Source organism: Ischnura elegans, chromosome 3, assembly GCF_921293095.1.
Source record: "Ischnura elegans chromosome 3, ioIscEleg1.1, whole genome shotgun sequence".
Lineage (NCBI taxonomy): Eukaryota > Metazoa > Arthropoda > Insecta > Odonata > Coenagrionidae > Ischnura > Ischnura elegans.
The window spans coordinates 132549604-132571674 of NC_060248.1; the positions used below are offsets into that span (position 1 = coordinate 132549604).

The following is a 22071-nucleotide window of genomic DNA, read 5'->3' on the forward strand; positions in this document are numbered from 1 at the left end:
CATTTTAATATCTATTGATAGATCTTGTCAAATATTGATTATTTTTCATCTTCACATGCGCCTAGCCGTTGGTATGTTATTGCTTTGAGTTCTCACCTTAGTGACTAAAACGGAGGTAATTAGGGTGTTACATGCACTCAAAACAAAATATTTTCAAGCAGGCTACTCCCTTGGGAAGCCTTGAAATCCAGAAATTTTCATGGTACTGTTACCATTTTATTGTTGGCCAAAGTTATGTATCGTAGCTTTTGGAATGTTCGGAGTAAACACATGAAAATATGAATTTGAATAACGATTGGTTTAAAGTTTTTTTTTTCAGGTGAGTTTGGTCGAAGTCCGCTATTCGGATTTTTATTGGCTTGTATTCAGCTCTGCGGCGGTTATTGAGGCCTCAACTTATAGAGGAAAAATTATCCTTTTAGCAATGATGAAAATTTTAACGAAATTCGGCCGCTTTTGTTAAGTAACATTTTTAAAACCTCGTTAAATTTTTGCGGGGCATGAAAATCGTTGCTATAAATCTCTTCCATTGCGGCTTACCAGTTATAATAAAAGATATTCTGAATTACATTGCTTTACTGAAAGTTTTAAATATTCTAAACTTAAGGTTACCACTTTATCGTGTTCCGGTTAACACAAATGAGACATTGTTTAATTGTCCCTTAACGCTAAGAAGCTAGAATGAAAAGACTAGCTATTTGGTGATTAGAATGGAGAGATGCGTGAATCCAATTGTGGGATCGATGACCAATGGCGAAGAGTGTTATCCCTAAACTCATAACACGTCCTATATCTTTCCTTCGGATCTTCTGCCCACAAATCCTGCTTTGTTCGCCCCTACTAATTCACTTTTGGACTTATCATGGAGGATTGCCTATCCATATGCCCTCCAAAATTACGGTAGCATTCAATGAAACGGAGGAAGCAGCGGAAAAAGGCACAAATACTTAAGTGAATCGTGCGATTTGCGAATGCAATGTAAAAGTCTGTCGATGCAGCTATGAGAGCGAGGAAGATCATCCAAGAGCAACTAAGTGAGTTTAGGAGATCTTTTCGGCGACGTGTTTGTTCTCTGAGGACAACGAAGGAACCATTTCTAAGAACTATGAAGTCGTATAATGCAAAAACGGACTTCAAATTGAGCAAAAATAAGTCCTGTCACACCCTCACATATCCTTTTTGGAAAGGGACAGGTAGGTAGGAAGGCAAGCGAAGGCTCTTTGGTGGGTGTAACGCGTCACTCAGCCCCAAAAGGCATCATCTCTTCTCTCCCCGTGGGGTCCCTACCCCCCCACCCCCTCAATACCCCAGACGTCCTTCGCTTTTAATATTTTCCGCCCGCTGCGAAAACTCTCGTAACCATAGCGACCCCATCACCTTTTCCGCGGCCAGGTACACTTGTCAGTCAGTCGGGCCTTGCTTTCCGGGCGACTGGATTCTGGATATGCGTGAGTGTAGGTATTCATGAGAGGAGAGAGGCTGAGGTTGCTGCTGCCCACCTTTCCACGGGATTATGAAAACAAGTGACAGGCGTGGGGCGTGGAGGGGTGTGGGCCTGTTACATCCCTTCCATCGCGCACGCTGGCAGCTTCGTTTTCCCGAGCAGCGCGGCAGGGACGAGTTTTTCCTAGAAATGCGAAAGGATGGCTTCAAAGTGAGGGAGACGAGCGTTTTTGTCGGATGAGTTTTTCCATCGCCGCATCTCCGAGGTGGTCACTCCTCCATGTGGTGAACGTGAAAAGTCAGAAGATCCCACCGCGACTGGGAAATTAAACATTTAATCATAACATTTGCGGTTATGGTATACTGATGCTATTTCCTCTGCCTCAATAGGATAGGATTATGCGCGATGTTAGAACATACCGAGCTTAGACAGTAGCTTCATCGGCACTTTTTTTATTCATATGACTGCAACCCTTAGAGGGGTACACTACATACAGCCTCCACTATCCCTTACCGAGGATAATTCCAATATTATCATGATCTCCTGTTTTCTTGTGTCCATCATACCCAAATACTTATGTCTTGGCCTTACGTCGGTGTAGGGGTATTTTCTCCTTTAATTCCTGGCGTAATTTATGCGTCATATAACATGGTCTATTTACCGGGTCTTTATTTTACACAAAGTGCTCCAAGGGTGCTTAGTGCTCACGTGTTTGCTGTCATGTTATCATTGAAATGCCATAGAGACCGCGAATGTAAATGTTTGCTCAATAGTGAACTGTTCTTTCTTTCCGAGTAAATTCGCTTGTCATAAAATCCTTCGACTATATCTGTTCACAATGATGTCAATTTAGTTAATGCCAAATATTTGTGTAATGTGATTTTGTATCGTAATTTTTATTTTTTTTTCAGAATAAATCTTCGGTAGTGGGAACTCAATTTTATTCATTTTTATTTTAAAGATGCCAACATTTCGTAAACCTCTTGTCTGATCTGTGGGCATGAAACATTTTTTAAGCGTTGCGATCTGGAATGTCTGGAAAAGAGAATTTCAGCTTGATATTTTCGTGGACGCCCCCGTCCACCGGGCCGAGGGAAAGAGTGATTGAGTTGATGTGTTCACGGGGTGGGGCTGGCATTTGTTTCGGAGGGGAGATATAACGTCGGGAAAGAAAATCGGGGGCGGGTCGATGAAAAAGTCTCAAGTCCACGCGTCCGCATCACAAATGAAAAAAATCTCTCATTTGAGCTCTTCTCTCTTGGCATTCGGAGTGAAACACGTCCACGGCGGAGACTGAAGGGAAATGAATTGGGGAGAATCAGGGGAGGCGATTTTGGGTTCCTCCGAAAAGGCGCTGCTACTCCCCCTACTGCCCTCCCACCCCCCCTCGAGGCTCGCTTTTCACCCCACGGCGTGAGCAAGGCCCAAGACCCTCCACTCAAGACTCCACTGGCGTTTTATGTAAATGAGCATCAATTCACACTTGTTACCTGCGGGTACAAATATTAGTGATGTTTACAACACTTTGAAACCCAATCCACCTCGTGCTGCTATTACATTTATTGTCCAATTTTATTTTTGCTATTTCTATTTAATGAGTGTGTCAGAGTGTAGGAACAATCAAGAGTGGGAAAAAATATCGCATAAATTCATAAAAATACGCCGTGATACACTTTTTGTCCTTGCCTATTGCCTATAATATAATTATTAATGACGTCTAAATCGCTTCGAAAACAAATGCCATTCAGCCTCCCCCAAGTTTGCTTTTTCGCTAAGTAGAATGCGTTTGGTAATTGAAAATCTCGTATTAGTACCTGCCTACGTAGTAAATAAGTATCTGAAAACTTTCAAAACTGAAATGAAAGAAAGTTTTACGCCATATAATTCACCTTTTTCTTTTTTTTTGGAATTAAAAATAGGAAATCATTGTTCATGGCAACAGGCTTTTAAAAATCAAAAACTTTCCCATTTGTTAAGGGTTACTTCTCATATTCCAGACGATTAATGGCATGGCAGATTTATTTGTTAGGTTAGCGAGGAATTTCTTTGTATACACAGGTTACTCTGGTATTTTTTAATCATTTGATGAATGACGGCTAGAATATATTTACCGTTGTTCTAAAAACACTAATAGAAGTTGCAGCATTAATTTAAGTATACCGGGACTAGCCACGGTGATAACTTTTACGGGAGTCACCCGCAATGCACAATTGTGCGAAAAATCCACTGAGAAAAAAATCATTCGCCTTGACCGGGATTCGAACCCGGATCCCTCGATTTCCGGCCGAGTGCTTTAGCCAGTTAAGCTACCGAGGCGTCATTATTAGCAATAGTGGTAGAAATAAAACGAAGGTAATTTATATTTCCTTTTGGAGTTGTATTCAAAAGAATGATTTAAAAGGCAAATAATGTTAGTTGCGGAATTGTGGCCATGGTGGGAGAGGAGAGGCAGCATCTAGGTGACACGCTGAAGAGACAGAAGGTTTAGATGGAGCGAGTTCCGAGTAGGGAGGGGGTGTTAAAAACCATGCTGGAGGGAAGAATGTTGAATAAGCGATAGAGAGGAAGGATGAGGTTAGCATTCATAGATATTATATGAAAGGGAACTTGCCTCATTGGGAGTGGAAGAGGCGAAGTTCAATTTGGAAGGGGATGCAGGATGGGGTAATCTGTAAAATACATTTCGTAACCTACTTTAACCGGTACAATACTTAAAAAATAACAACGATAGATAGATAGACTTTTAAAGGTGAATATTTTTCAATTTGTTACATGGAAGAAAAGTAATTGCTTTCAATGGACATATAGTCGCGGGCCTGAATAGCGCGTCATCGTGCGAGAGAATCGGGGTTCCCGTGGCTCGTCCTGTTTCCTCCGAGGCGAGGCAGCGGTCTCTATGGCTGCAAATGATTCACGACAATTGAGGATCCTCTTGCGGTGCGCATTCACGCGAAAGTCTCGCGGAGGGAAGGGGGGAGAGGAGATGGGATTGAATGGAAACCGCAAAATGCCCCCACCCACCCTTTCCAGTTTCCCATCAAAGGACGGATCGCCCTCGAAGCCGCAGGAATCCTGCGAAATTTTTATTGTCCGTCGATTCGAGAATCCTTTTCGGGCTTCCCCGAAATCCTGTTGATGGGAGAATGAGTGTGTCGTCCGTGTCTCGCTCAGTCGCGCTCTTAGCCATCGGCAGAGAGAGACGACCGCAGTGAAGTCTGGTGTGTGAGAGTGCATTTTCAGATCCGAGGGACTTTCGGTGAAAGCAGAACGCGCTGTAAATGAGAATAATTCCATCGCTTACACCTTCAACACCAGGGGATCACCGGAAGATTACTTTTTTTGACCCCTTTTCAATTGAGCTGCAAAGCAGCACAAAACTATTCACTTATAATTTACTCTTCCTCCTTTCCTTGCTATGATAAAACATTGATATGTTCCTTTGGGGTTTGTTATAAAGTAGGTATCAATGAAGGTAATTGAAAGAAAGAGATTAATAAATTATGCCTTTGTTCTGTGTGCGATTTTCATGTTCTGTGCGTGGGGCGATGTTAAGATCACATTGCGTTGCTGATTGATTTTAGAATTTTCTCTGGCAGTTTCATCTCGCAGCACAAATAAAATACACAACCTTAGTATACAGATAATTATTGTGGAGTTGGTCTCTTCGCTAGACAAAAAGCATGAAATTGTATGTTTATTTTGTGCTTGGAAAATACGCATTACCCATCAAACCTTGACCTATTTCAGTCCTTGATTTCTTTTTCATCCAGTCTAGTTTACATTCTTAAAAAGTATTCAAGTATCCAGTAATAAACGCCAGCCATCATTTCCACACAAACGTGATTTTCTTACTAATCTAGGTTTCGTTATTTGTAAAGGGCAAGCCGTTTTTGAGTAAAAATTATATGAAATTTTTTTTCAGTGGTTCAAAATTTTGACGTGGATAAAACCAATTGTTAACCAATAACTGGTTGTATATTGAGCCTGATGCGCTGGTGTACACCCACTATCCTAAACATCATCTGTAGGCTACGCTTGTTTTCACTCTATATCCTACCGCTATAAACAACATCTGCCGGCGTGGAATGATTTTCAATCGTTGCGATGAGACATTTGCGCTAACGTTGAACGTTTCTCGTATTAGCTTACCCGGATGCATATTCATAGATTGTAATTATAATTAAAGCGTGTTGTTTTCTGTTTGTTGGGGACGTCTATTGATGGTAGTTGTGTGCGTTATGTCCTTTTGCAGCGGCGTGTTGGGCTATGAAGGAGGGTGCTTGGGAGAAGGGAGCCGACGAGAAACCCATCACAGACATCCTCGCCCAAGGCGGGCTCAGAACCCGCGACCTTATGGTCAGGAAGCAGGATCTCTACTCGCCGGACCACAGGGGGCGGCCGTGTGACGGTAAATATCCATCCGCACTCGCTGTGTGTCGCTTGCTGTCTGTCCCGTGATCTGCTCCCGCTGCCCATAGTACCTATTTATTGTAGCCTGCCTTGTAGCTACGGAACTTCATGTCCTGCCTCCCAACCCCGCTCTCTCTATGCCTGCATCCCAACATATTATGGACGCATCCGTTGCGATCAACCTATTATAATCCCAAGTCCGACCATTTTTGTTGTAGTGCCGAAGCTGAGTTCAGCGCCAATAGAATCCTATGACTGGCGGTACGCTGTGGTTTTGCATTTTGTTGAGTGAAATGCGCGATGAACTTGCATGGCCCCTCAATATCTATTTCAATGCACGATTCGATTCCTCATTGTAGTTTTATTCTCGTTTAATGTGCTCCAAGTGTGTAAACTCTTTCTTATTTTGAAATAAATATTGATAAAATTATTCTGTTTAGGTTGTAATATGTAGGGGTTTATTAACCCGGATTTTGATTCAAACTACGCCAAACAGAATTCAAGTCAATGAATGCTCTGTAATGTCTATATAGATTTTAATAATGCATAAATTCGAGTTTTAGCGAGTAACAATGATAGCAGAGATGTCAAAACTCAGATCAGTGCCCTCGAATTTGTGTGGTCTCTACGGAGCATTTTATTTTAGGCTTTTTATATCGCCAGTCATGCCCTAGCCTGTGTGTTGCCTAGTCTTCTTATTCCTAACTTAACCTTTCTGTAGAATAATTTGTCTAGAGCATGATTCTATTTGTTTCTTGAATGAGATTTTGTGCTGTTTTGTAATTTTTTAAGTTCATAAGTACATGTTAGCAAAAACAGTAGTTCAACGGAATAGTAATATTGGTATTCCTCGAAAATTTTAATCTGTTGACCGATTCCCTGAAAAATAACCATCATTATTTTACTTAGTACTGGTATGAGATTTCAATTAAAAATACTTCAGTTTTTTTCAATAGTTTGAACAGTCGAATTCCGTATATTTTTCATGACAACTTTTTCATTGGTATATTTCACACTCTCTCTAGTCGAGATAAAGATTACTATATTTGTAATTGGAATTTACAGTAATTTACAGTTAAGCATCAGTTATCAGCATTACGTAAGTTACAGTTTAGCATCGTTAGATATCGTCTTGTTATGTTTTTGAATGTTGGTGAAACTAGCCGATGAATATTTTTATTTTGCTAGTATGGTACTGCTTATCGCAAAAATAAGTAGGCTCGTTAAAAAAAAAACATATCCTCATCCCTCTTAAGAATGTCAGAAATTCATTATTAGGCCTAGTTGATGCCAAAAAAGTTTTCACATAATTCCCATACTTTATTTATTATGTGAAAACTTTTTTGGCATCAACTAGGCCTAATAATGAATTTCTGGCATTGAACAGCTATGAGAATCCGTTCTTTCGATGGTGAATAATCCATCCAGTTGGGATTCGAACTCACGCCCTTTTGGTTAGGAGGCAGAGAATTCTCCCCTCCATCTCTAAGTCGGGCTGGTAAAAACTTGACGTGATGCCATTCATTCTCTTGCGTATTTTAGTGGATAATTCGAAGATTGTGACGATAGCCAGCGATGCCAATTTCAGAAATGCTGCACCAAATGAGCTCGGTGCGTATGCCGCACCACCAACACCAAGAGGCCCTGCACCACGGGTGAACGGAGGGTGCTTTGATCATGACCCACCCCTCGCTCTGCTCTGGTCACCGCTTTGTGTGCGTTTGGCATGAGAATGGGTTTCGGAGAGGCCGCGAAGGTTTTTGATCTCGCAAGGGTGGGATTATGTAGAAATGTTTTCTCTCTCTTCCTCCTCATCCCCATATCCACCCCCACCCTCCCCCCTCATAGATATCCCCCTCTCCCCCCACCGGAGGCTCCCACCCCATTCTTGCATCTGTCTGTCCATCGTGGAAGGGTGTTGTTTGGGGGGGGGGGGGGGTTTGCCGTGTTCAGCGGGCGTGCACGAATCCTGAGTGACAGGGCTCCAAACCCCTCCCCCCTGTCACCCCCTGCCATACTCCCGAACACGCCCCAGCACTCCCACGTAGATAGATTCCACGTATGCTGTAGGTGAGCATTTCTAGAGATTTAGGGAAACCAGCTGTGTCCGCCGGACGACAGTACCTACCGCCCTGAGGGTGAGCCCCCCAGTCGGAGCTGGAAACGTCGGCCGTTTTGAAAAAATTAACCCGGTGAGAATCCCGAGAAGAGTTTACCGACATCACCTACCGCTTAAATATCTGAATTCAGGCTGCGGTCTCATCGGAATTAGACATTTATTTAAGGCACTATTCGCATACAGAAATAGCAAATTCGCAGCTGATGATGTAGCAAAAATATTATTATCGGACAAAATAATAGGAGACTATAATAAAAACCACCGAGGAAAAAACCAAAGGAGGGAGAACAAAGTTTAGGTAGCTGATAGATAGAACATAGCTGGTTAAATTTTTGCATGTTGATGAAATGGATAGATATATTGAGGGTTTGAATTCAGAAGGGAGGAGAAGCGAGGTGAGCACTTGGCGAGGGAGACCCTGGGCAGGACAGGCATGTAACAGAGAGTACAGGAAGCGAGGAGGTTGATCCAGTTCACATGGCTCTGGAGGTGAGATAGGGAGAAAAAAGACTGGTCAGAACCCATCGGAGGACACATAACGTACATGTAAGGAAATCTCTGTCAGTAGGTGGAGGGAGGGATGACGTGGTGCGGAATGTTTTCCTTGTCAATCTCATGCGCAGCAGCCGAACGGAGTACTCGGTTTCACATTCACTGTGAGCACGGTGCGACGCGCCCGCAGAAGCCGTCCCAAAGAGCCTCACGCCTTGCAGGACACGGAGGAGCGAGTGAATGTAGTATCCGTTGGATGGAGACGAGGCGAAGGCCCTCTCGCCTGTTGTTGTTGTCGCCTCGCCTTTGTGCGGGGAGGAAGGGGTGTGTGTGGGGCGGATAATCCCGTTTCCGAAGAATCCCTTTTCCTCACCCCCGTCTCACACCTCTCTCTCGCCAAACAGTGTCTGTCCCTTAGACATCCGCGCGGATGGAGGCACGACCACCGTGCTGCCAGAAGAAAGCCTTTCGATCGTTCGACACGCCTTGGACACTCCATTAAAAAGCTTTTACACTGCGACTACTGGCACCGCACTTTTTGACGATCGAAGTCAAATATGCGAGTCAAATAAGTCTTGCGACAGGCAATAGGAGCCGTGATTTCAATGCATCCGATATCCTACTCTATAAATTTTACGCTCTTTCTTCCTTGCGTCTGACGGAGTGACGTAAGCATTCATTGATGTAATGCTTTGTTTTCATTCGGAGTCTTCAACGGAAATAGTTATGAATTTACGAAAATGGTCATGGTGAAATGAAGTCCACTGTCCCGAGAATCGAACCGCATTCTTTTGTCTTCGAGGGCGACTGCATTGAGCTCTGCGCTTTTTAGGATTGTTTATTTTTTGGGAGTTTCATGGTGGTTCTGCAACTTCCATGAGACGATAATACAAATATAGTTCATCAATAACGTACAAATTCTAGCACCTAGGGTGAAAGCCCTTAAAAATCAACATTGGGATTGTTGATGAGCAAACTTCGCAGTGGAAAAGCGAAGGTTCTTCGAGTGATTTACAGTAAAATTGATAATCTTTCGAAAATGAATGCATTCGAACTGTTGAAGAGGGTACAAAATTAATTGTTTCCCTGATTTAATGCTTAACATCTATGGGGCTCCCATAACTCAATTCAGTGCGAATTATGAATATGTTTATTTTTATACGCAACTTGAAACGTAAATTTAAAAAAAAACTTAAATATTCGAGAAATTATGACCGCGGCAAGGGACTGATATCGGCCCACCGTTTAACTTGTTAAGGCGGGATACCCGTAGAACCGCCGTAGGCTACATTGGAAATAATTTTAAACTATAAAATACGGAAATATATTAGAAGCAAATAACGAATGAACTCTGTAAAAAAGAAATTCATTCTCGATTGTAGCCCTAGCACTCACCTAATTCAACTCGTATGATTTCGTAGTGTCGAATGCGCACCTCTGATGATTTTTTGGACCCTGGCTCTTTACCACTTACTTCCTTCTTCACTTCGGAGTGGCCGATGTGTCCACTTGCAACTTGCTGGCCCTGACAAGTGACGGCGGCGCCTCTTTCGCTGACCACTCCCCTCCCCTCGCCAGGGCCGGTCTCCCCGGGTGGTCCTCGCCACCCCTGAACGAAAAGACACCACTTGTCACCCGCGCCACGCCAAGCTTTCTTCTCAGTGCGAGTAGAAAGGCTTTCTTTCGCGCGAGGTGCAAAGGCTGCGGTCGGCCGAGAGGAGAGAATTCACGAAAGCAACGTGTTCCCCGTGATTGGCACCTTTACTCGTGATTTGAAACAATAGCTTTCAAGTGTGGAAGACAGGTGGACTCACTCAGTGATACAACTCGAAGGTTAGTTTGAATAGGTTAGAGTAGGTACAGCTCACCTCAGACTAAGTCACTGATAGGTGAAGTTCACCAATTCAAGGTATGACTTGTAGGGGGAGGGTCAGTTTCCCTTCCCTTTGCTAGCCAAGAGTTTTAAGGATTTTATTTTTGGGCTTCGGAACGCCTCTCCTGGGATTTGAACCACGGATCCTTCGATCAGGGGTCGAGCGTTTATATCCACTTGGTCGCCACGCTCTTATTTTTTTAAGTTGAGGCTAGAGCTCTCCTCAGGATAGGCCACTGGTGTATGAATATCGTACACTTGCGTGGGTGTATTATTTTTGGCTTATTGGAAAAAGGCGTCGAATTCGGAAGATGCTTATTCAATTCCGTATTCTGGCAAATTATTTTCCCACCGATGCATCGAGTCACCTCAGAGGTTTTCCTGCTGGCTAGTCCGTGATCGTAGGCTAAACATTGCTTTTCCTAGTTTTGGGCTGGTATTTTGCCTGCAGATTATCGCCACCCAATGAAGTAGTTAAGCTCATCTTCATTTCCGAAAGTGGCTTAGACCATGCGTCTTCGGCTGGACCATCCGAGCGTGGCGTCTCCGTTTCGTCAAATCGAACCGCATCTACCCAACCTCAGCTCCCTTTCGCCACCCCAACCTCCTTTCTCCGTGGAGTACAACAGGGCACAGTTTAATTAGTTGCTCAAGCAAACGTTGTTGGTTCAATTCCCGTCGGGGGGAAGGGGGGTTTGCCGAAGAAATTGAATCATTCGAAAAGCGCAGCTTATTCGTGATAGTCTCCGCATAATATCAGTTAACCTGCTCATCTCAAGCACCCTTTCTCCGATAAAAAGAAACTCGAGTGGATAAATCCGTCGCATCTCACTCGTTTATATTTTTACCCGAAAACTCTTTTTCATGAATGCTTTTACGCCAGGTGTTTCCAGTTGCGCATGCACAGCGCGATTCATTAATTATGTGACGTCAGTGGTTCAGAGGGAGCTCCTCATTATGCCGCCATGGTTTCCGGGTTTCCTCCGCGTTGATTGATGCGTCGTGATGGTAGTATTGCTATTGCTGAATGCTTGTGATGTCAAGCCCTGCGGTTGAATATCGGTGAGAATGCAGCGATCTATTTTCGACCTGGAGACGCCTCCAGCACGGCAGGAGAAACGTCGTCTGAGAGCAAAAACTACGCGGTAGCATTCCGGAAGGCGAAATGGAGAGAAGTCATTTATTTATTCGCGTGAAGTCTTCTCGTGATTTCCTCCAATTTATTGGTTGAATATCATCAACATGTCAATGGACGACTCGTCCATCATCATCAGGGCGAAGGAATAATTTTGATTGAACAAAAAAGTTCAGATGTAACTATTAAAAATTACAAAAATCGGGTTACTTAATGGGTAATTCAGATAAAAATGGAGGAGATCATTATCATTTTTTATTTCTTTTACAATAGTATTACGCGCATTCCTAAGTTCATGCACCGTGTCTCGATGAAAAGTATTTTCAGTAAGCCTTATCTCAATGGTCTCCTTGGAAGTTGTTGGAGAGGCAGATTAATTTGCCGCAATCCGATTCTATTGATATTTATTCACTTATTGTTTAAGTGATATCGGAGGGCGAAGCATTTCTTCCATGTAGTGTTATAGGGAGATGTGTGCGTGCGTGTGTGTGCAACACCCCCTCACCCCCCTTCCCCCTCCCCCCTTCCCGTCGCCGCGCTGTCTCACGTTGAGTGTGGAAGAGGAGGGGGAGGTCTCCACTCTCCCTCCCCCTCCCATCCTCCTCCCCCCGACCCCACACGAAGGCCCGCAAATCCGCCCCATAATCCCTTGCTGCAAATCCCTCCGCAGCAGCGGCAGCAGAGGACGGCTAAGCCCCTGGATGATGACGCCTGCCCGACCAACGATCCCAACGTCCCCGGAGACCCCGAGAGCAGGAGGGGCGGGGGGGCTGACGTTTTTTTCTCTGCGCTGGCCGGGGAGGGGGGGGGTGAAAATTGCAACGAGGAGGAACCAGGTGTCGGCGACTCCGTTGAAATGCTCCCTTTTGCTCTGCTCCCGAAATATTATGAATGCGGCTCCTTCTCGCCCTCTTTTTTTATTTTTCATTCACCCCTCCACCCCCCTCTGCCCGTATCTCCATTCCCATCTCTCTCTCCAGAGAGGGTGGAGGAACAGGGATGATGTATAAAAAAAAGCAAGGCGTTGAGCGAGAGGGTGGCTGCTTTTGTAATTGTATTTTTTAGCGGAGAATCGAAAAGGCTACTGGTGCTAGGGAGGATGATCCCGACGGTGAGCAGCCGATGGGACGCAGCGTTTAGTCCCTCTGCAGGAAGGAGAGGGTATCCCTGCATTCGCCAATTTGACCTCTTTTTCTCGCCTCTTCGAGGTGGGGTCGACGCAACAAAAGGCAGAACGCTGAACAAGTTTTACAAGAACTAGACATACTTTAGATAGATAGGTAGATGGATAGTGTTATTCCTGCTGTTAAAATATTATGCCGGTCAAGGTAGGTTTGCATGAAGAATTAGCGAATCATCCTTCCCTGTTTCCGCTCCAAAAGTGGACTTCCTCCTTGTGCACAAGAATTTTATTGTAAACAATTAACCGTCTTCAGATAATGATCATTCCAATGAAATGTTATTCTTTTTCCATAATTAGGTAACTCATTTTCATATTTCATTTTCAAAGTTGTTCTTTTCTCCCTGAAGTAAATTTGAAATTAAACCGGAATGTTCTAAACAAGGGTTTGAATTTTTATTTCTTCAGTGCGGCTTTATTTGGTGTGATATAATATTTTTTTGGAGGTCAACCCTTGTGGCGATATTTGATTTTTGTGGACGACGCCATACATCCCCTCGCGGGAAAATACATGGAACCGTTTGCGAGGCAATAATTAATGAATGGAGATGGGTTCGGAAAGGGTGTATCCGCCCCACCCCTTTCTCCCTCAGTGAGAAAATCACGCAAAAGAGAATCGTGAATAGGTGGAAGAGGCGGTGAAGGGCGAATGGGAGTGAATATGATAAGAATGAATTGAATGAATAAAGAGACTTAGGAACAAATGCCGTCCGTGTGCTTGATGGGCCTACATTCATCCGGATGGCAGTGCGGTCACCTCAGAATCAGGCGAATCAAACATCTCATTCGTTCCATGGCACACTGTTCTACGGCTTGGCTGGCCATATTTTCTGGCTTGTTCAAACATACGCAGCTATTTTGAAAATTTCAGAGTATGTGGTGTAGCCTTCAACAAGAAAAACAAACTATTTACCGTCAGAAAAATTAATTTAGGGATTAGGAAATTGCTAGTGAGGAATCTCGTAGGGAGCGTTCTATTCGATGGCTGTAGCACTTAGCAGGAAAGATATTGACTGAATTGAGGTATATTGAAGCGCGGGGTTAGTGTAAAATGCTGAAAATATCCTTGGTGGCGAACGGGTAACGCCCGAGGAGGTGTTCGAAAGGATAGGGGAAAGAGAGAGAGAGGGGGAGGGGACGAAGTGTAAGGGGGTTGCGAACCAATCCTATGATCGTCACTTGAGAATAAGAAGGGTAGATTCATGTCAGCATTAAATTCTGTCTAAACTAAGAAGTTGAGGTGATATTTTCTTATTAGATAATAGCCATAGGTTGGAAATAGTCCTCTCTATGCAAGAGGGAGATTTCAGAATGATAGCGTCGAGCGTGTGGCTGATATATTTGGGATCCGTTCGCCGCACCAACACATCCATTCCTGCACATACAAAAGATAGGCACGTGGAAAATGGAGCGAGGGCGCCATCTGGGCACCCCTTCGTCTCTCTTTCCCTTTTCAGCCCTGCGCAACCCTAGCGAAGCAATTACTATTGGGGGAATCCTTTCTCGGGTATGGTGATGTTTTGGGGTTAGGCAAGGGTGTGGACGGCATAGCAGTGGAGGGTGAATTCCAAATGCATCCTTTTACTCGTGAAGTTTAACCGCTAGTTAATACGAGATTGGTGGCACAGCCCGCTGAGCATTGAAGTGATACTTATGAATGCGGCTTTCAACAATCAAAAAACTTATTGCAATTAAACAGGAGAAGAAACTCACTAGTTTTCGAAGCACATATAGCCTACATCTCATAGCCCTCACCCATTGTCAGTGATTAAACCCGAACGATTTTTTTTGTGCAGTTGAGGTTAGAGCTCACCCCGTGATAAGCCACAGGCGTGTAATTTCACATATTCAGGGTGAGAGGGGCAAGTTCTTTTCCCTGAACCACCTCGAACGTAAGGAATTATGTATGGGGGCGTCGCCCGGGATTTGAACTCGGGACCTCTTGGTCAGCTGCCAAACGCTCTACCAACTCGAATACAACGCTCCGTATTGCTCGAGTATAAAATAAAATTGTGGATTGCACGCTGCCGTTTTGTTCAACTTTATTGTTTGAAATCGTTCTTCCACCCAACAATTGCGAACTTAACTTAAAAGTTAATTTCTGGTACTCAAGCTGGGGATTACATGCCGTGCGATTTATGAACTAAGAATCATATTAGTTTCTGAATCTCAGGCGTCTAATTTTTTATTCAAATTCCGAGTCCAATCCTCATTAACTTTCTCCCTTTATCAGGAGGCGAAAATTATAATTTTTCTAGCTCATTTTTCTTGCCGTTTAGTTCTATTCCAAAAAAAAAATTGTCGTTCAAATTTTGGTTACTCTTTTCCGTATTTCCTGAGCATCTCGTGCCGTGAATTTTCCAGTGGTAAAAGAGTTTGGGTGAAAATAAAGTTAGAGCTTAAAGAGCATACTTATGCAACTCAATTACTTAAAGAGACCACGAGTTAAAGAAGAGGAGAAATAACGGATGATCTCCCGCATGAAATTTTCCTGCAAAAATGTATTTAACGATCAAATGAAACCTTACCATGCCATTTGAATTGAGCACCTAAAAATATATTTATGACTCTATAGAAACATCTACAGTTAAATGTTAATGATGTGTTTCATGAACATGTTCATTATTCCGTTTCGGTGAATTTTCCGAGGGCAAAAATGTTAGGTTGAGCAGGTAGCATGAAGCGTAATTAGTTCATGTATGATCTTAGGTTTACCCGGCGGTTTCCCGTTTGCTGTTCATCCTCAGAGAAGATCGGAAGATTCCCTGAGGATGAACAGCAAGTCGCTGCTCGAAACGTCAGGAGACATGGAAGACATCAACCGGTGGAAAACCCGAGAAACTTTTCTGCAGCGTAAGGAGTTCAGTTTGTTGGGTTGACAGAGGGGTAAAAAGAGAACATTTTTTTATTATTGTTCCAAAACAGGAAATATCCTCGCTCCTATAAATTAAAATACATCGCGACAGTGTGTCGAAATGAAACCTTAAGTGTGTGCTGCGAGTCCTGTTCTGGATCCAACAGCGAGTGTGGAGGTTCGAAGCACGGTCCAATGAAAAGGCTGTCTCCGCCGTGAATCCGCTCTCTCATGCCGTATTCATCACGGGGGGGTGGTTGGAAAGGTCGCCACCAGAGGGGGGGAGGCGTGTTCTCGCCCCCGGCCGCAGCAACGGGGGTGGGAGTTTGCTCGTGTGGTCGCTGAAAGCACGGCCGTGTGCTGTCGTCACGGGAGGGGTTGGACAGGTGGGGAGTGCAGTGGACGTGGGGGCGTGAAAAATGCATGGGCGTGATTGCCGTTGCGGTCGGACACGCGTGCGCACGCACGGGGGAAAAAGGTCGCTCGTCCGAAAAAATCATGTCGAGTGATAGTGGTGGAAAAGAATCAAAACCTAATGCGAAAGACTGCGAAAGTTACTTTTTAGATCATTGGAATATTTATATACTTGTAAAAGTTTGTTCTTTAATGGAGTATTTGTCAAGGTTTTTGGTTGGCTATTGCTATTAACAGTCCGAAAATACAATTATGTTCAAAATACTAAATTATTATATGTAATTACATTGAAGGCAGTGGCGTAACTATGGCGGTATGAGGGGATAGCCCCCCCTGAGCCTCAGAGAAAAAAAAATATATAAAAATATTGTCTTGTTTTGACGTGCAATAAATGCATCTGCTTAGAGTTAACTTTTAAGTGCCAAAATAATGTAAAATGTATTTCCAGGCATGTCGTTTTCCAAAACTTTTCTCGGAACACCCATTGCCAGGGGGGGTCTCCCTGCCAAGGCCCTTCATCCCCCCAAGCATATTTCTAGTTAGGCCACTGATTGAAGATAACTATATAACCTCTACCATTTATTAAAGGTTAAGGAACAAATGGCTTTAGCTACCAAGCCTCCTTCATGAATACTCGTACATTATACACATAACAAAAAATGACTTAAAAACCGTTCGGTATTGCAACTCTGATTAACATTGGTAATCGCAGAGTTATCTTCACTGTAAATAGGAAGCATTTCCAACTCGTAATAACTTCCAATTTATATTATTTTTAACATTCTTCTGTATTCTATTGAGGCTCTCCATTGCGCAACCTCGAGCAAGCGAGAAATCTCATCTTTATTCGATTCATTTAATTATATTTATTTTCGGCACATTTCTCTGTGCAGTCGCAGACAGAACCACACTCTGCAGAAACTCTTGATCTTTTTATTCTAAAACAAGAACCATCGGTGTTTCGTGGACAAACTCTCCTCTTTCCTTTTCATCGAGTGAGTGCTCTTCAAGCGTCTTTTTTTTATTTTCGCCGCTCCAGTGTAATCCTCCCACACGGCGAACGATCATTCGAAGCGGACCTGCTGCTATTTATTTCGCACTCGATCGGAAGGGGGGACGTCAAGAGTCGCTTTCAACGGGGTACTCAGAATCGCCGAAAAAAAAAGAAACGAAATGGAATCGGCAAAGGATTGGCGCGCGGGAGAGGCGAAAATTCGAAAGACAGATCGCTTTTTATTTGTCGGGGCCCCGAAGGCCCGCTCAGGAAAAGGCCCAACAATCGGCGGTTGACGCCTCCGGGTGCGTCCAGCACTCACGCAGGCTCATTGTAGGACCCCTCCAACGCACGTAGCGAACACTCCAGGGGCCTTGAAGAGCAGCAGCACACACGACACAGTCTGTGTGAAAACCAACACAGCTGCCGCCGCCGCGGTAGCCCAGAACTCACAATACATCTCCTCGCCCTGCCATTTATCAAAATAAAACCCTTTGATTCCGGAAGAAGAGAGTTTAAATACAAGAAGGAATAGAGCAGCTTTGTTCATACGGACGAGACAATGGGATTGCATTTTATTTTAAGAATTCAAAGAGCCATTTAATTTCCATAGCTCAAGCCTTCTTCCTGAATTTACTTTAATTAAAATCGATTTAAATAGTGTATTTTATCCATTGCATCAATTTATAAAAATACTAACAAATGCAAATCTTAATGCTCTAAACTTACCGAAAATAGGACATGCAAGGCAATTCTGGTAGTCACTACCTCATAATGAACGCTCACTCTCTGACATTCATAAAAGCCCGTAAGCTATTTAATCCTAAATGAAATATTTACAGAAAAGAGAGAGAGATACGGAAGACGAGAGAGCGAACTTTGCATTACTCTCCTCGAATTTGCCTGCAGCAGAATTTAAAGAGCCCTCGAATAGTTCACATTATCAGCTTTCTCTATTGTGTGGTATTTATTAAAAATGAATTTCAATTAAAAAATTATCTGTGATAGTAATTTATCAAAATATTTAACAACTAATCACTTAAAGATATAATCATGATTGATTCAAAGGTAGTTAGTAATGTAGGGTATTTCAAATATTAAGTATAACTATGGGCTCCAATAATATGCTTCAGTTTATTTACCTCTCCTTTCATTATTTTTTATTCGTATTGTACCCTAATTTCCTGAATTCTAAGCACGAATAATTACCGCTACGATTAATAATTTATTTAAAATTACTCATTTCTATGAAGTAAAAATTGCAAGGCAATATATGAAAACAGCATGATTTGTCCCCAAATTGGGAGTGTTGTTTGAGTTTGTCATTGTATGTCAGTAATTATGATTTGGTAATTTTATAGTTGAATAAAATTCCTTTTTGTTCTAAAATTTTTCGAAATTTTGATTGCCATATTAGATCTTGGAACCTGATTGTTAGAATATATCGATGATGTATTGATCCTGAGCGATGTCGGCAAGGCTGCCCGGAAGACGTTTTTATCGTTCGTTTGAGGAAGATTGCATTTGGGATTCGTTTGCTCTTGGCTCTTCTCGTAATAGCCCCTCTCTTTCGCGACAAGCTTAACCCGATTGATTATTTCGCTGTCCGTAAGCGTTTTGAGGGTGTTAGCATCTGAAGCTGACCGCCACCGTGGCTCACAATCAGATCTGCGTGCAAAACTCACCCCGAACTGCGAAATTCATTGCAAAGAGGCTTAATCACCGACGGAATGGCTGAAAAGTGCTGACGCCGAGAAAGATCGCGGGTCGCATCTAAGTTCAAAATAATCATTTTACTCAAGAGAGTGGATTATTTGTATAAAATATGGCGCTCATAACATATGGCAACCATGTATTATATCTCAAAAGTGCACTCCCTTGCTCTCTAAATCAACATCAACACCTGCATACTTCTGCTCCGCAAGTAGCCTCATTAGTCATGAGGTGCGTAGTGATTACAATAATGAGCGTGTAACTAAAAATTGAATAATCTTAACGTAAAATGACTTTTTGGATTTATTTGGATGGTAGCAACATATTATTCTCCTTTGTTGAGTTGTTAAGCCTATAAATGACAGTGGGAAAGAATAATTACTATATTAACCCGTTCCTTAAGGTATTTCTTTTCTTTTATAGTTGATATCGGGATATCCTGGAACTGTGGTGGGCTCTGGTTTCACTCGTCTCTTTGCTATTGCTTTAATAGTACAACCCTGGCGTAGTTCTCAAAACTTATCGTTGTTGAAGCGGTGTGGCACTAAGGTTTTACTCCAGGGTGTATTCCTATTTTATTTATTTTAACTGAGCTTGTTGATCCCAGTGTGCAGGCGATATACATATGTAGTGCATGCTTCCGCGTCCCTAAGGTTTAATGTCCTCGCATCCACGTAAGAAAATCGTTGCGAACGCTCTTTGGCGCGAGAGCGCGTTCTCTTTATGGGTTTCTCGTCGTACGAAGGGAGAGGGAAGGAGTTATAGGTGCCGTGCCGCACCCCGCGGAGAGCGGGTTGGGGGGACGGGTGCGGGGTCCGTTGCTAGGAGACGGCTGATTGTAGTCGTAGACCAGCAGCAGCAGCAACAGAGGGGGAAGGTTGTCGGAATGGGCGGTAGGTGGTGTTGCGCGCTGTCCCTCCCACGCAATATCCCTGGGGGGGGGGGGGGAAGGTTGGTCCCTAGCGGGTGGGTGGGTGGGTGGGAGTGGCCTCGTATCCATGGTGACGGAGAGAGAGAGAGATAAGTGGGGATAGAGGGAGGGAGGGAGGTCGCACAGCATCCCGGTGGACCTGTTGTATCCATCGAGCGCCCTCCATTTTGGCCCCGTCCTCTCCATCAGCGCATCGGAAGAGAGAGAAGTCACCACTTGGCCGTCATATTTATTGCTCAGAATTCGCGCATTTTTCAGAATGAAAGGGAAACTAGGCCTCATTGCCAATTGAATGGGAGGGTGGGAATGACATGCTTGGTTCATTCGCAAAATGCTCCGTGTATTTATACCTGACTTCACCAGTAGTATACCTATAAAAATTAAAATGAAGTGAAGAATTTGGAAAATAAACTTTAGCTAGAAATGTAAAATGGTTGTAAAAAAACCATCGGAAAATAGCAAAAGCATTGGGGTTGGGAGGTGAAGAGTCTCTCGGCCCCATTTTGAGGAATTCTGGTTCCTTTAATTAATTTTGTAATTAAATGAATGTTTGCGTGAATATTTTTCATTATTTCAACGAATAAAGTACCTTTATTAGAGTGGTCCAACGAAATGGCAATCGGAATCAGATCATTCAATTTAAAAACAAAACTCAGCTTCTGTCATATGCGCATGTTTGCCATACATGCCCAAAGTTTCTAGGAAGATTATTATGGAGGCTTCCGCGGTGATTAAATTGATGATTAGTTTCCGGGTTAATACCGCGTCGACTCATTTTTGTCCGCCAAAAATTATTCGACGCGGTATTAACCCGGAAACTAATCATCATTTTCTAGGAAGATCTTTGTAATTCGAGGTGGCATTGGGAAAGAAACTGCCCTTTCCCTTGTCCCTTAGTTCGTGGAATTCGCTGGCTTGTGGCTTACACTGGGTTGATACTCCATCCTAACTCATTGAAACCATCTTTTGGCTCGAATCACTAAAGAGAGTAAATTTACCTTGCAAATGTCCTTCCATTGGCATAGAGCGATTTTAAATAGCCTGAAATTTGTTCGCACCTGAGTGCTAAATCCTTGAATACTTCATACCATTGGAGAGGCTTCAGTTCTTCACGGAGAAGTTTGATTAATGACCTCAATGAGGGCGCGTTTTCATCGGTTTTTCGAAAATGTCCGCAGGGCGGCGATGAATTCAGATCGATCCATTTGTTATCAATATTTGAATTTCCCTTCGCGAGGAATTTCGTTAAAAAGTGAAGAATTCAATATATCACATTATTACGAATATTAATTCCAACTAGCAGTCCCTAAATGAATTGATGACTTTTTTCACTTGGTGGCCTACGTAATAATGACTCCTGTTATGCCAAGGTGTGATCGGGGTTGCCTTGCGTACACTTTACGGACAGTTCCTCGATTTAACATGGCCACGTCACCGTGGGACTCGAAGAGAAGTGTGTTATTTCTTGTGATCGTTCCACTTTGATTCACCCATGTTCGATTCAAATTTTGATTCTTTCATTTAGATCACTAAATTATTCGAATTACTTCTAGCGCAGTGCACTTGGAGGATCAAAGATATACTTATGCATCGAAGGTAAATATTATATTCGTGTTTAAATCAATTTGTGAGAGAGTGTGTGATTATTCAAGTGAGCGAGAAACTGCGTAGTTACGTGATTTAAGCGTTCAGGGTTCACTCACGTTGTCGTTTTGAAGGGTGGACGTGCTAAGCAGGCGGTCAGCGGCTAATGGAAGCGTCCCTTTAAAATCCATGCAGCAAGCAGCAGCAGCCAGCCACCCTCTCTCTCTCTTCGTCTCTTTGGGATTGGTATGTGTTGGGGGCGCGTGTTGTGGCCAGTGGAATCGAGCGCTTCTTCTCCTTCATCCTCACATTCAGTTCGGCAGACTCATCGGCGTGATGATGGCAAGGCTTGAAGGAAATGGTGTGAGGATTACAGCACGACTCACATCTCAACTTAAATCGACTTAACTTGGCGTAACATAGGAGTTGAAAACGGTGGTTCACGACTGCTGAAAGCGGTGTAGTGCAGTGCTGTGAAACATGTTGACTCCATGGAAATAATTATTAATTTGGAATATCGAAAAGTATCATTAGTACTTCATATCTTAAAATTGATTTCTGCTATGCATCATTCATTTTCAAAGTTTTCTTTCATAAATCTCACGAATAATAGGCGATTTAAGCTGCTATATGTATTTCTTCACTTATTTTTCTACGCCATAGTGATTCCAGTTACGCCATGGTGTGATCAGGGATCTTTGCGTACAATTTGCAGGCATTTCCTCGATGTAAAATCGTCACGTCACCGTGGGACTCAAAGAGATGTGTGTTGTCTTGTGATCGTTCCACTCGGATTCACCCACGCTCATTCAAATTTTGAATATTTCATTTAGATCACTATATTATTGAAATTATTTTCAACGCGTTGCTCTTGTATAGAGAAGCAATAGTATACTTATGCATCGAAGGCATGATGTTTATGGCGAAA

The 22071-nt window shown here is 43.2% G+C and overlaps 1 protein-coding gene across 1 annotated transcript in view; it reads left to right on the top strand.

Moving 5' to 3' along the window:
• Positions 1-22071, top strand: part of LOC124155291 (LIM/homeobox protein Lhx1-like) — a 192202-nt gene that overhangs the window by 112705 nt on the left and 57426 nt on the right. Inside the window, exon 3 of the mRNA XM_046529009.1 lies at positions 5697-5852. Coding sequence (XP_046384965.1) covers positions 5697-5852 — 156 coding nt within the window. The remainder of the gene's footprint in view (positions 1-5696; positions 5853-22071) is intronic.